The following is a 16,400-nucleotide window of genomic DNA, read 5'->3' as shown; positions in this document are numbered from 1 at the left end:
AACCGGACACAAGGGGGGAGGACACAGAATAACTAGAACAGAGGGAAATAATCACAAAACACAAAACGCTGGGTCAACGACCCAGGACCATGACAACAGCTGAGGTAAACAGCTTACATAAATAGGGAAAATTCCAGGGCAGATCTCTGGACTCTGGAGCAAACAGGAGCAGAAACAGACTGACCACCGCTGTACATTCTAAATGTAATGTTTTTGACTGCCGTATTTTTTGGACCATGAGGCCCCACTGTCTATGAATGGGTCTGTTTTCATACACAAGGCGCATCAGATTATAGGGCGCATTAACCTCCTACGACCTGGCGTCCACATATGTAGAAATCACATTCTGGGTTGTCTAGACCAAAATATAAGATTTTGCTCTACGAGTACGCTTTACTGCCACTGTTCTATCGAAATTTACAACGAATGTCCTCATCTCATTTTTCTCAAAAACAAAAATTAGGTAAAAAAAAAAATCTGGTAATTCTTCAGGTCCCAAATAGCAAATAGAATTTAAAAATGCATGCCATGAAAGAGTTCGGATTTGAGGTTAATCGAAACAAAAGTCAAATGTTATTCAACTGATTCTTCTTGCTTCCTCCACTTCTGTACCATTGATTCATTAATGTTGAATTCTCTCGCAGCTTCCTCGTATTGTTCATGGATTATCTCAGGTGGTCTCCTGACTGAAGTTTGGTCCATTTACAGCATCCTGCCATGTGATTGCATTTCTCACTAACCATCGGAAACCCTCGCGTTAACTTTTATCGAGTGGAAGAAAGTTAGCGTTTTGGACCCAGATTACTCCGAGTCCAAGAGGGTCCTGACTACGGTAGCCGTAATGCTCCGACAATCCATCAAGCGGTGCGGCTTCGTAGCTTTCCAAAGTCGTACTAGAACATTTTTTGACAGATTTTTTTAGTTCCGTGTACCACATACAATCAGTTCAAGGTCAGTAAGCACAACCAGAATTCATACATGAGGCGCACCGGATTATAAGGCGCTCTGTCGATTTTAAGCGTGACTTTATAGTGCGGAAAATACGGTACAATGTAACATAAATCAGTCATGAATCAGTCATCTAACTTTTACTAAGGTTTAATGCCTCTACAATGGTCTTACTATCCGGTTGTTCAGTCTGACGTCACTAGCCGTGTCTGGGTCTAAACTCCGCTGCAGGTCCATATATCAAACGATCACTATGGCATTACTGAGAGTTGAAAAACTGTCTAAAGTCTTTCATCTTTAATAAAATGATCAGCGTTCTGCTCTACCAGGTGTAACAATTGAGTTTAACATCCAGGCATCCATGAAAACGGAATTTATGACATTTAACGGAGTTAGAAGTTAGCAGGAAGTTAGCTCGCTAGCTTCTATCTAAATACAATATAGCATGTCCTGACTGCGGGGTTTTGGAAACAAATTAAAACGTACAGCTCTGTTATCACTTCCAACATAAATGAAGACAGAAAACTAAACAGCAGTGACGTTTGTAGGGTTACTGAAGTTTGGCTAGCTGGTATATAATGATGTGCTACGTGACCGCTAGCGACACAGCTATGTTAGCATAATATAAACAAGCTAACTTTTTTTCCACTCGATAAAAGTTAACGTGAGTGTTCTCGGTGGTCAGGAACAAATGTAATCGCATGGCAGGATGCTGTAAAAGGACCAAACTTCAGCCAGGAGAACAACTGAGATAATCCATCCACAATACGAGGTTAGTCATTCATATACTGCTGCATGGGCTGGGCTGTAGTTACATCCTAAGGTTTTAAAAACTGAGCTTAAATAAATGATTAGCGGTAATAAAAGCCGAGGGAGGTCAACAGTGATCACTGACTGTTTTAGGAGCTTTTTGAGATCAAATAGAAGAAAATACAAAACATTAAACATGTTAACAACACAAAAGCCATATTAAACGCAGACTACTTTAGACCTGGAAGTAGGATTCGTCACGTCATCACTGAACAACCAGATAGCTTTTGTAAAAAATGGCTTTTCTAATAGTAATGTGGACTACAGAACATCACTATATTAATATATCACAAATGTTTCACATACATGTGAAGGAAGCGCACTGCTGCTGCGTGGTGTTTTGCGGCATGTGTGGGATACGGATCATCAGCGATGTGGCGACAGAACTCAGACGCACTGATACATGTACATATGCACACTTACACGCTCCCACACACTTTATTTAGCAGCATTAATCATGGTATCTTTGGAAGTTTCAGAGGAGGTTCAGAGAAACCATTTCAGCTTCAAAAAGATTTTTTTTTTCTTCCCTGCTTTCTCCCGCTGGTTCATTCGTCATTATTATTACAGGATTAATCCTCGTCTCTCACTTCTTCACTATTGCCGTCTTAGCGTCTTCCTCCCACCATCTCATCTTTCTGAGGTCTTTTTTTTCTGAGGTGATGAAGAAGTCGCATCTCTCATGTGGATACTGTAGCAAATCCAGAATTTCCACAGTCAGCCTCGATAACTGAGTCATCAGGTGATGCAATCAAACATTTCCCCTGGTTCACACTTCTGTCACTTCTTCGCTTTGTTGTCATTCACGGGGTCTGAATAAATGTAGATGAACTGTATAATTTCTTGTGGGATAGATATAAAAACACTAGCATGGGAAGCCTTCAGCACAGAGCACACACATACTGATAATCATACAGAATAATGAGTACATGCTTTGCCCTACAGTCAGAGAGGGCATTTATGGCCTTTCAGCTCTTATGTAAAACACATTAAATTAAATAACAAGGACACACATTTGCAAACACAGGACTAGACAGTTCTGAGCCTGCTCAGTTAGTCGGTCACCTCGAGAAGTGGCAAGGTTACATGAAGGCTGGTATTCCTGGGCACACAGATATACACACATTCAATGAATCTGTGTGGTCCATGACGATGTAGCTGCAGGCCCACCCACAAGTCACTGAAGGGTTGGACACACACGACGCTGCTCCAGGTTTTTATTGGAAATGAATTTAGCCCAGGCATACACCCATACAAGCCTTAAATCATCCATTCTCATCTACGGCAGATTAATTATTTAATGGTCCATCATGTGCAACCGCTGTCCTCTCACAGCTCCGAATATTAATACATATTTAGGTCACATTTGTATTCTGCTGCTGTTTGATTATGCAGAATGGCGGACTTGATGATTCAGGGCAATTTCACGGTGCCGACATCGAAGTAGTATCAGCGGTGGATACATGAGAGCTTTCTGGGAGGGATCTTCCTTGTCTTTGTTGTGCAGATTTCTGAGACAGACCGATGTCTTTCTCATGAACGGGCTGAAATTTATCCTCTTTTGTTGCCAGTTTTCATTATTTTTTTGGCCGGGTGTCTCTCCAGAGATGAGGCAGCGAGCAGCCAGACTTCCCTCCATGGAAACACTTGCCATTGGAAAATAGAGCAGCTCGCGTTTTCTGCCAAAAGGCGGCTGTAAACTAATTTCAACCCTCCCTCTCACCTACACGTACGTGTGCAACTTGCAAACACAAGTACATTTAGCTCCAGAAAATTAATTCAGGGGTTTGAAGTATTGAGTGAAACATTCAGGATTTACAACCATGGTTTTTTTCACAGTCCCCCATTTTAAAGTTTAATTTCACCTATTAACTTGACCACAAATTAGTTTTGAGTACTTTGAGGCTTCTTCACAGGCAACTAGTTTTGTGTCACTTAGCAAAATGTGATGAAGTGATTGATTTGACCCTGACAGAATGTTTCCTGCAACTCCTGTGTTGCTTTCGCTTTAGATCACTGTGCACTGTTACTATGGAGCATCTCTAATCACCTTAGCTGCGTTTGCTTAATCTAAGCAGACTGTATAACTCTAAAGCTGCTTGTGTCCTTGGAAACAGTTTTTATAGTTTGTACCACATCATCGATTATAAACTTTTGACAGATTCCCTTTGGAAACCACAAATACCAAAGTCGTCACACTTGCTTCTCAGTGTTTTACAGATGACGATTTATGGTTGCCATTGTAAGCCACTCCATGGAGTCTTCATACTTTCCTTGATCCTTGATCTTAGGCTGGTGTCACATACATCTAGAGACTGATTGGCGACTGGTTGGCATGGGCAGCATCTAATATGTCCTTTCTGAGCTCCATGTTGTGATCATTTGTGATCATACGCCACTGTGTTTGTCCACGGCCATCCAGCATTTTGTTTTCTTAGAATGTACTGTATTGTTAATGTGACCACTCCTAATCTTCTCTGTTTTCTCTGGTGGATTTCTGTTGTTTTTTTAAGCCTAAGGATAGACTTTTTCACTTGTACTGAGAGCAGATTTCAAATGTAAATACTACATTTGGGATCCACTTACAACCTTTTAAGAGTTTTTGAATCAATAATCCAATTACCGCTGGTCCCCTGACCAAAAATAATTACTTTAAGCTCACGTTAAGCCAGTATTCATTCTGAGTCTTTATTCGTTATAGAACTGTAGCTTAAATATTTTTGGAAATGTCTAAAAATTCGGGTACCTACTGTATTGGACCTTATTATATCCTAATATTAAAGCATTAATCCAGTGACAAGCGTCACCTTATTTTTTCTTATCTAAAATTCTCCCCCTCAAATTCACATTCTGACCTTGTTTACCCCTCGCTCAAGTGAAAATTGGCCAGAAATGAGAGGAGCTTGCTTAAAAGTCCAATTGTTTCTCCCCACAAACGAGAAACAAATTTGTAGACAAATACAACCTTCACACAGAAAAACAACTTATCTTGCACCCCTCATTCAAACTGAGGCTTGTTTGGCATGCCATTTTAAGTGTGCATTCATTTCAACTGAAGTGACACAGCATGACTGCCGCAGGGCCAAGCCAAACCCTCACCATTCTATATAATGATGCTGTTTGTAATTGAAATCAAATTGAAAATCGTAACCACCCTAATGAAAGTTTCCTATGTGACAAGTGGAAGCTTCCACAGTTTGCTTTTCCGTCTGTTCCTTTCTCTCATTTCCTTCCTCCCTTTGTAAATTTCCAGTTTTGAGTCTTTACATCATATCATATTTTTCCTTTTTTGCCCCTTTTTTCCTGCTGTACATCACTGATTCTTTACCCGATTCATCTCACCTTTTAGATTATTCTGCTTTTATTCTCTTGCTTTTTTGTTTGTTTGTTTGATCATGCAACTAAAGTGGATGATCGCAGAATTTTGTCGTTGGTTAAGAAAAATCTATTCACAATAACTAGCCAAGAGACACTGTCAGAAATGCAAATACAAAGGGTTTATATCTAGGTGCAAACCACTGGTTACACTCAAGAACAAGAAGACTAGATCAAATGTTTCCAGAAAACACATGCGAGCCTCCACAGTCCTGAAAAAAACCAGCTAGCACTGCACTATGAACGCATACTGCAAAAGCAACCCAAAGAGTTTATGAAGGCCAAGTCATTCGCATGATTTCAACGCAATAGAGCATCTTTTTCAGTTATTAAAAACAAAACTGAATGTAGAAAGACCCAGAAACAAGCAGCAACTGAAGGCATCTGCAGCACACAGGCCAGAGAGGAAGCTAAAAAAAGTAGCAAGCAATCAGTCAAGAGATGTTGCTAAGTGGTATATAAAATACAATGCTGGGAAGCTATTAAACAGTGACTTTAAAATATATATATATATATATCATAGACCTAAATGATGCCACCCTATTCCTGCCTTTTCAGTGATCAACGCTCATGACACATTTGGGTGCTTGTGCTTGTTAAGGATTGACCATGCTAAATATGCCCTCAAAGACAATCTTCTACCAGCCATCCAGCAGTGATTTGGTGACAATCTGTGCATTTTCCAGCATGATGGAGCACCTTGTCGCAACGCAAAGGAGATAACCAAGTGGCTCCATTTTGCATCCATGGCCAGAAAACTTTCCAGATCTTAATCAAATCTATAGTCAATCCCCAGAGAGCAGGTGGGCAGGCAGAAGCCCACAAACTGATCTACTTCAAGCACTGATAAGGCAGGATTGGTTCATCTAGAATTTGACCCAGAAGCTAACGTTCTACAGAGAATTGTAAAAGTTATGAAGAAGAAGGATCGAGGCTGTAAATAGTGACTCTTTGGATAAATGTGATTTATTTGCCAATAAAACTCTAAAAGCTGTGAAATATTTGTAATTGTTTTTCACCATATCATAGAAAAATATTTTTAAAAAATCTAAATAGAAATTCATAATTCAGTATCAGCCTGAAAAATCTAATATTGTTCTGCCTCCAATTTATTGTAAATTCAGCATCCCGTACCATTCACCACTACCTCTCTGTCCCTCCTCGCTGCAGGGGTGAAGGCGGTCTTCTCCGGTCATTATCACCGTAACGCCGGGGGCTGCCACGGTGGCCTGGACATGGTCGTAAGCTCGGCCATCGGCTGCCAGCTGGGAGAGGACACCCACGGAGTCAGGGTGGTGGTAGTGACTGCAGACAACGTCATCCATCGCTACTACAGCCTGGAGCAGCTGAGGGCTCGAGGCTTAGACGAGGACCTCAAGAAACTCCTGCAGGCCTGAGCGAACACTCAAACAACGATGAAGCTGGGTGTTTTGTTAACCGACTAGTATATTTTACATTCAGCACATTGTTGCAACGTGCTACAGTGTTATGAGATCACTTGTTCAAATCAGACAGGAGATTATTCTTATGGTCTACCAGACCAAGATTTGGGTTCTCCAACAACTGAATCATCAAAAACTCTGTTAATTTCATCAAAGTGAAAACAACATAATTTAAATAGTTATGAGAAGAAAAGCAGTGAATTCAAAGCCAGCAAAAATGTCAGTCACAGGTAGTCACGTGTACAGAATCTTCTAGTTTATGTTGTCTCGACTGAATGTTTTCTTGCAAGCATCTCTTGGAGGGTTAGATATTATCTGTGCTTCCCACTCTCCTAAAAGCGCCACACAGATCTTTGAATGTGTTTTAAGACTCGTGGGTTCTTCTATTGACAAGTGCAGTCCTCCTGTATCTGAAGTAGCATCACATCCTCAGGCACCAGCTCAGTCTGTCTGTGCGGTCCAGTGCATGTGTTATGTGTGTGACTTTGAGCACATCCAGAGTTTTCCATCTTTAAAAGAAGATTCCAACTTAAAACAGTGAAGCGGGCTTGGGCTTTGTTTGCTCAGTTTCCCTTTGGAACATTCCAGAGGCATGATGGGAGATGTAGGACACAACAAGAGTATGTAAAAAGGATGAGACTGAGGGGGGGGGAGGTCCACCTCAGCTCTTGTTTCTTTAATGTAATCAGTTCAAAATTGTTGGAATTTTCCTTTTAATGTTCCTAAATTGTCTTCTTTGCTCTTCCTGCAGTCTGAAGCCTTTTTTGGACATCCTATGCAATCTTTAACATCACCTTATGATGTGTGTATGTGTTTTCTGTTTAATGTTGTACATCTGTCATCTCTTTGTTTGTAGCCCCCCCTCCCTCTTTTTAACAGTTATCAAGAGCCTTTTAATATAAGCTGACCTCACAGATTGTTCTTTATCATTGTCAACTACAACAAAACTGACAATCTCACTTTTAACTAAGACTAGTTTTAAGCTTACTGGTTTTTCATTGGCACAGTAAACAAATACACCACCTTTGCTGTGACCACCTTAGAATAAAAAAACAGACTTGCCCATGTTTGAACATTTATACAGTTGAGCTACAGCTCTGGCTCAGGTTTGGAGAGAAGGTAAACAGCGAGGTTGATATCTGTGTGATAAAATGGAAAAACTGCCAAACAAAGAAGATGTCCTGGCCAGGACTTCATGTTTCATGCTGTAGTCGTTGTTTACAAATGCAGAATTTAGATTGAAGCTTGATTTTCATTTTTAATTCCAGTATAAGCTCGCCACAGACATGCTAACTTGCAACCGAAACCTGCTGAGACGGGAGTGGACATTAAAGCTCCACTCTGCATATTCACATTCATATTCATACGTCTGTACAGATTACACGCTGCGCTACTTCATGTGCTCATGAAGGCAATTTAAAGCCTAGCGTGGTGGAATGGTGAACCTGCCACTAACAAGGGAATCTAAATGAATAGGTGATTACACAATGTAAATAAATTGGATGGCAAAGGAATTGGGACCATAAATAGTTTCTATAATAACTCGTGATTTAATCAGAATCTCTCAAAAAATTTAAGATTGCTTCATATTACCCATGAATGACTCTGTAGTGCGAGTGCTGCAATATCTACCCGTGGCTCCCAGTTACGATTTTATTGAAGCATAGATCAAACTGACTGTGATTTTCTCACGCTGTGATGCGGCTCAGATGAAAATATTTCATCATTAGGCTGGAGCTTGAGTCGAAATTTAGGATGCGGCAGCTCACACTTCAAGCACACCTAGTTCGCTTTAATCCGCACACGTCAGCGTCTGCGCAGCAAACCAGACCCGGAGACGTAAATAAAGAAATGAAGTGCAATTGTCCGATGAAAGCCAAACTTAAGGAGGTGTCAGACCGATGATGTGACGGTGCTGCGGTGTGTCCGCGGGAGGAGGAGGACAGTATTTCCTGACCGTTTAGTCACAGCGTTAACGCTCGACTCCCTGCAGGCTTATTTGGGAGCCAACGGTCCTGGAATTGTCTTTTAAAATGGACGTTTCTGAAACTAAATGACTTTCTTTGTGAGCCCTAAATCACTCTACTCAATTACACTTTCCACACACAGACTCTCACACTCTCCCTGACCGACTGGGAACCTAACAGAGTTGTCATGGCAACCATTTAGCAACACATCTGTGTGTGTCTCGGAGAGAGACTGCGAGTGTCGGAGAGAAAGTCTACTTACTCCTCGTGTGTGTGTGTGTGTGTGTGTGTGTTCGTCCCTGGTCTGGTGGGTACTGTAGGGGATTTTCCATCGGCGATGTGATCACTGACCTCATTTCACACTGACGGATTCGGTCTCTTTTCCAAAAAGTCGGCGTGCGATAGAGGGAGGAGGCGGCATCTGAGAGGAATGGATAATGAGTGTGATGTGTGAAAGACGACTGAGTCCATCTCCTTCATTTCCTGTCTGAGAAGGAACCTTATGTCCTTATCTATTTTTATATCCTCCCCGGTAGACGAGCTCAGCCACTTTGTTCTTTTATCTGTTTTGAGGATGTGTGTCTAAATTTTGTTTTTGTGCACGTTTCTTCCATAGATTTGTGTGTGTGTGTGTGTGTGTGTGTATATATATATATATATATGTTGGGGGATGGCATTACACAACTTTGACTTGTTCCTGTGTTGAATTCTAACGAATGACCATACTGAACAATATTACTGTGACAGCCAATTGTATTTTTATAATAAATGTTAATTTTTCTCTAACAGTGACTAACTCTGTGATTTATTTTTTTTGTGTGTTCATTCATTTTTAGCCGTTACCACTTTACAAGCTCAGCTCACACAAACAATTTCTCATGCATGTGTCTAAACAGCAGTGAGATGTAGTGTTAATTTGTGTTATACAAGAACTTTGGACACTTCTGAAATCCGCTCCCAGGAAACAACGTTGAGCCATCTCTGAACTCCTCTTATATTTTAGACTTTTATAACCAAGATAGGCCAGTTTGTTTTCGTAAACAAGGCGTATTTTTCTTTTTAGGAAGTAGAAATAGTACACGTAGAAAACGTTTTAAAGGTGCACAGTCGATGGCTACTTTGTTACACGTGTTCAAGTCCTAATATCAGCCAATCACATGGCGACAACTCAGTGCATTTAGCCACGTCAACATGGTCAACACGACCTGCAAACTTAAATTCCATTTATTCAGAAAGAGGAAGAAAGATAATTAAGTAGTTTTGAATGTGGCATGGTAGTTGAACCAGATGGTACCAGATGTTGATCTACTGGGATTGGAATGGACACAACCATCTCTAGGGTTTCTAGAGAATGGTCTGAAAAAGAGAAAATGTAGTGAGCAGCCATACTGTTTCAACCTGATAGGAATGCAAATAAGCACTCATTACAAACAAAGTATGCACAAGAGCATCTCTGAATGCGGGACATATGGGCTGCAACAGCAGAAGACCACATCGGATGTCACTCTTAGCTCAGAATCAGAATACTTTATTAACCTCTTAGGAAATTATGTCCTCACAGTTGCTACAAGACAGAACAGTAAGTAACTAAATTAAATGATACAAAATATTACAAAGTTACAAAAAGAACAAAATAGCTCCAATTATAAATATCCCAGTATCTTATGCAAAATTAAAAATATATGTAGTTGGCGCTGAGGGCTCCCTCTTATTAGATTGACTTTGTAATATGCGTTTTGCGCAAGTTTACAAATATCGAACAACAGCAGACTGGAAAACATTAACTGGTCTGATGAGTCTGGATTTCTTGTGCAACATTTGGATGGTAGGGTCAGAGTTTTGTGTAAACAATATAAAAGCATGGCTCCAACCTGCCTTACATCAACATTCAGGCTGGTGCTAGTGGTGAAAGGGTGTGGGGGATATTTTCTTTACACACTTTGAGCTCCTTCGTACCAAGTGAGCATGGATTAAAACCCACAGCCTACCCAAGTACTGTTATTGACAATATCCATCCCTTTATGACTGCAGTTTCCTCATTTTGTCCCGGCTGCTACGAGCAGGATAATGTACCATGTGACAAAGCTCCAATCACTCGACTCTGATGGCCTCCACAGTTATCAGACCTCAATCCACCTTTGGAATACAGTGGAACATAATATTCACATCTGGATATGCAGCTGACAAATCTGCATCAACTGTGCAACGCTATTGTGTCATCATGGACCAAAACCTCTGAAGAATGTTTACAGCACCTTGTTGCATGGATGAAACAAAGAATAAAGGCAGTTCAGAGGGCAAGAAGGGGTCCAATTTGGACTAACAATGTGTCCCTAATAAAGTGGGCGCTGAATGTATACTCCTATAAAACTGTAACGTTTAAGCAATGGTTCACTAAAGCAGATCTAGGTTCAGTCTAGAAGCAATGTTGGTTAAATTTGCCCCATGATGGAGTTGGACAGCAGGAAGCAGGTGCTATCTGCGCACTAATCCAAAAGGGAACGTCTCAGCTAGTGTTTTGATTTTCTGAGAACATCTCAGCTGGACGCCACCTGGTGACGTTCTCAGCATGCACATCTTTGAGGGACAGAGGATGTTACTTGGCAACTCTTCAGAGCAAATTGAGGATATTCTGTGAACCTCCAGAGGAAGTCATAAAGCAGAAAATTTATATCATAATCAAAAGAACACTTTTGATAAGAACTTCTCCAATAATCAGTGAAGACACAGGATGTCCATCACCTTTAGAAAACACCAGCTTCTTTATAGCGACTGAGATTGGTGCGGCTATATCGTATTTTTATCGCCATCACTGCCTGAAACACATTCTAAGAAACACTTTTCTTACCTTTTAATCCACAAAAACCTTGGAGTTGTACAGCTATGAACAAACTTTGATTACAGCACTGACCAATTCAATCCAGCATTCAAGATATTCCTCAGACTGTGCAGGCCTAACTGAGACTGAATACATGAACCACCTCAGAATATATTGATGACTATTCTTCTTCCTCTCCAGCAAAACTTCATCCAATATGACCTGCAAACAGTTGCACATTTTTAATCAATCAATAAAAAAGAAAGCAGAACAAAGGGATGAAAAGTTAAACTTTAGCGAGGGAAAGGTCAGCACAATAACATCAGCAAAGTCTTGTTTATTTTCCTTGTACTCCTTTTCATTAAAGTTTGCTTCTCTGCTGGTCGTCCATGCAACCCCCTGCGGCGGCTCTATGCGCCACCAGGTGTGCCTTCCCCGCAGGTTGAGAGCCACGGCTCTGCAGGGTCTCTGCATGAGCACAATTGTGCCGTTCAGGTCGGAGCAAATGAATGTCCATTTCGGGCGGTCTGATTGATGTGAGATTGAACCCGCCTCGAGGACTGGTTATTTATGACATGGAAGAAAATAGAGACCCAGGGCGACATGATCGAGCAACGCCTCGATTCACATGAAAATGTATCAGACCTGATGTATGACATGCATATCGACTGTTCAAATTCTTTCTGAGTAAATATTAGAATCTGTTACTGCTGAAAAACAGATGTCATGATTGTGTGACAAGGTGGAAAACCACGCATATGAGCTTGAGCGACAACATTTTTTACATCCAGTGTTCTGTCGGGTTGAAGTCAGGACTCTGCGCAGGCCAGTCAAGTCCTTCCACACCGAACTTGCTCATCTACGTCTTTATGGGCCTTTGTTTGTGAACTGGTCATGTTGGGAAGGTGGGAAAGGGCCATCCCCAAAGTGTTCCCACCAAGTGTGGAGTATGAAATTGTCCAAAATGTCTTGCTATGCTGAAGCATTAAGAGTTCCTTTCACTGTAGCTAAGCAGCTGAGCCCAACTCCTGAAAACAACCCCACACCATAATCCTTCTCACCAAACTTTACACATGGCCCTATGCAGTCTGAGAAGTATTGTTCTCCTAGCAATCGCCAAACCCAGACTCGTCCATTGGTTTGCCAGACAAAGAAGCCACTCCAGAGGACATGTCAGCGTGCTTCACACCAATGCATTCTACGGCTCAGATCCAGCTGCTCAGCGATACACACTGTTCTTGTGCTAATCTGACGGCCACATGAAGTTTGGAGGTCTGTAGCGATTGACTTTGCAGAAAGTCGGTGATCTCTGCGCACGACGCGCCTCAGCATCTGCTGTTTCCGCTCTGTAATTTTACATGACCTACAACTTCATGGCTGAGTTGCTGTCGTTCCCAATTGCTTCCACTTTGTTATCAAACCACTAACAGTGAACTGTGGAATATTTAATAGTGGATGCTCTAAATAAACCCTTAAATTCGATGTAAAGTCAAGTAAAAACTTTTGGCCATATAATGTATAAACAAGATTAAGGGATGTTATAAACCCCTATGCCATGTTACTTTAAAATACCCCTCATGGCAAAATGTAATCCATGTTTTTGTGATGTACACTGATCCAGTATTTAAGAGTACCATTTTCACATAAATACCCATTTTTAACCTTTCCACAAAGCAGAACCATGCCTGGCTCAAAGGGAAAGGTGAATAATGATGATTGTAATCCATCATTTTGTAGTTTAATCTCAAATCCGGGGGATCATAGACATACCGCGTCAGCAGGGATTGTGCTAAAATGTGGTATTTTCACATGAAAGTACAGACACCTCAAACGTAAGTGGAATTCTAGTCAAATATTCCAAACATTCCTCACACAAAGCTTTTAGTCCAATACTTTTATTGCTTTTTTGTTGCTCAGTGTCATTTCTTTGAAATAATATAAAGACTTTTACACAGACACATAAAGTTCCCATAGGATGGCAGCTTTGTGTACAAATGTGCTTCCTGCTCAGTTCCTACACGTTTGTTTTACTGTGACAGAGTGACAGATGAAAGCTAGTTCCTGTTTCTTGATGTAAAGTGCTGTCACAGTGTCTTGGAACGCTTACAGGTGTAGAAAAGAAACACACACGTACCTATAAAACAGACTACACGCTCATTGAAGCCTTTTCCACAACACTGTTTTTGTCACACGAAAGCATATCAGAAGTGGGCGTAGAGGACGCGGGTCATGGGTCACTTGCTTTCCAACACCGGTGAGAATCTTACATGCAGGGTGACAGCGTGAAATGGAGGGGTGGGGCTGACATTTCAAAAGTGAGAACAATAAATCACCAGGGGCACACTAAAGAGGTTATTTTATATTTTGGGTCCTAATGGAATCCAAGAAGTGATCATTACATGGTGGCAAGAATAATTTGGCCGTCCTCCGTGCTGTTGGATGCGCGAGGAAAATTACAAAGCAGACAGAGCATTAGGTGAAGCAACCAGTCGGCAAAGCAAAGAAACGACATTCAGCTCGGCACCCTTCATCACAGTTCTTACGCTCAAAGCGGTGACAGCCGAGGCAGTTAAATTACATGCTCCCATAGATAGGGCTCTCATTCCTATTGTTGTAATGAAAAAAACTAATTTCACAACACAAATCTTCTGAATTATAATACTCGAGGACTTAAATCCACGTTGTTTGGCTCTCTAAAATTACTTCATGCGCAAGTCTGAAGGGACTTGCAGTAAATGGGAGATTTGTGCTGTAAACAATGAGAGCACTGAGAGTTTTATCAAAAATTAGACCCAGACTGAGAATTGCTCTCTAAAAGGATTTGTCTGGTTGTGGCATACGTCCTGATAATTGTGTGATATGATTATTAGCTTAAAAGAAAGCGGTTTATTTGAATTAAACATCTGGTCACGTCTGCTCTGCTCCCAGGAAGGAACCTTTTCATTAGAAACAGCTACGTATTACCCAGAAGCTCCAGTTTAACCACATAACTCAGCAGCTTTAAAGAGACAGCTACTAACGTTTTGGGTTTGAGAGTAAATATACATTGATTAGGGTGTAATTACATTTTTAACAAACTCATGTCTTCCATAAACTTAAAATTAATTAATTAAAAATAGATATGAGCCGGTTTCAGGTTGTGGATCCACTTAATGGCATTTCATGTATTTGGATAAAGATGGCCACATATATATTGTTGCCAAAGGCAGAAGAGAAGAGAAGTCATAAGCATTCACGTGGTGCTTTATCACCTGATAAGGGTGCTCTTCACCACCAAAGCAAAAGCGTGAAGGAAAGAGACAATGTGACCGGCATCTGGATAAAACGTCATCCCCTCCTTCCTCACCTTGAGCCTCATCTCCTGAACTGAAGGCAGGGCTCTAACACACACAAACATACATAAAAAGGCTTTTTCTCTACGTCCAGCGAGAACCTCATAAATCTGGGAAAAAATTATGTTTTATTTTTATTGTAAAACAGGTTTATTCCCAACATTCATTCTCCTTTCTGTGAACCAAACTTACCAGTGAGCTGATGGGAAATGTAGAGTTGATGTAAGATTTCAGGCTACATAGAATAATTTGTTTCACTGTTGCTGTGCAAATTGTGTCCACAGCAGCCCATGAATGTAGATGTGAACATCTACAACTGAATGACAATAACGTGCTCAGAAGATGGTGCAATATCATTAAACCTTGTGTATTTAATGTAAATTATCAGCCTACTTGCATCCTCCTGCTGCAAGTATGAGACTTGGCTCGGAAAAGGAGACGAGTACGAGAACAGAGATGCACACACTTGGCCGGGCTCCAGTATCGCCACCCCTTCATTTCTCCACGCTGTCCACAGGTGTTGGGGGGAAGGGGCAGGAGCAAATGAAACTTGGCGTATCGAATCATGGCCTGACGTCAGGGTGCCACCCATTATGGCGGTGGGCCCGCTGACAGCGCGAGCCATCTGGGCAGCAGAGAAGCGGCGACAGGCCCATCCATTCCTGTGTCCTGCCCTCTGGGCCTGCAGCCAGTGAGACAGACTGGGAGAGCTGGCCGGGATCAGCGCTCCTCGCTCGCTCACCAAGCCGAGGCGTGTTTTGATCGTTCTACAAATCACTGGGGTCAAAAATGAGCACGATTCGCTTTATTTAATGCGACTGTTTGGTTTCACCCACTCAGTTTGACCGGTCACAGATGTATCCCAACTGTTGCATTAATGCCATAAATAATGTTACTCATATTCCTTATTTTCTTATTTCTCTGATATCAGATGAGACACAGTAGTACGGAATGGCCGCAGCTCCTCAAATTCAACATGAAAATGCTTTGATACACCTTAAAAGATATGTCACATTTGGCCTTATTACACGTCTACCCCGCAGTCACGGCAATGAAAGTCTGCGAGAGACCCCGATGGTGGAGCAGTGAAGCAGCAACGATAGCAAAGACAGTAAAGAAGTGTGCCAGCTTGGCTAATCATGGTCGACAGTGGTGTACGTGCACGTAACTTAGTGAGTTCTGTGGGTAATATTTGAGAGGTGGAGACCGGGTGTGATGAGAAAATTAAAATGATAATTGTCTTCCTTCCTGAACTAAAAGCTGCCGTTTTCTCATTCAAGTTCCAGAGGAACGTTTTTGAACCCAAATGACTCACTTGAAGCAGTCCATAGAGTATACTAAAAAGAATTATTTTTAAACCTTTATGACATGTAGGTCTTACAGGCTGGTAAGTCAGGGAGCGAGACGTCGAGATTTTTCCAAAGTCTCAAAGGTGCTGTGCTGTTGCCAGACAGCTGACAAAACCGGTATTAAACTAGAGTGTGCTCTAATTCAACTGTCAAACTTCGCAGCCGTGCCGACGGTGTGGTTCTAGGTGGTGTTGCCTCGTCACCGGCTTGTTTTTGGTTTCTCTGTCCAAAGCATAATTGTGGGGTAGTTAAGTCAAAAGTTGTTGTTTTTTTTTAAAAAACTCTCTGCCTCATCGTCTAGCCGTAAGTTGGACTTAGAGATGTGGCTCAGTATATAAGTACATAAGTATAGTATCAGT

General features: G+C 41.4%; 1 protein-coding gene across 1 annotated transcript in view; it reads left to right on the top strand.

Moving 5' to 3' along the window:
- Positions 1 to 11,866, top strand: part of cpped1 (calcineurin-like phosphoesterase domain containing 1) — a gene marked incomplete at its 5' end in the record, with an annotated part of 55,647 nt that extends 43,781 nt beyond the window's left edge. Inside the window, 1 exon segment of the mRNA XM_042227365.1 lies at positions 6,304 to 11,866. Coding sequence (XP_042083299.1) covers positions 6,304 to 6,530 — 227 coding nt within the window.
- Positions 11,867 to 16,400: the final 4,534 nt, after the last annotated feature.

The sequence above is a fragment of the Haplochromis burtoni genome, unplaced genomic scaffold (genome assembly GCF_018398535.1).
Source record: "Haplochromis burtoni strain Fernald_Lab_line unplaced genomic scaffold, NCSU_Asbu1 Contig_257, whole genome shotgun sequence".
Taxonomy (NCBI): domain Eukaryota; kingdom Metazoa; phylum Chordata; class Actinopteri; order Cichliformes; family Cichlidae; genus Haplochromis; species Haplochromis burtoni.
The sequence above is the reverse complement of the archived record's forward strand: the minus strand, read 5'-3'. Positions and strand labels throughout refer to the sequence as shown.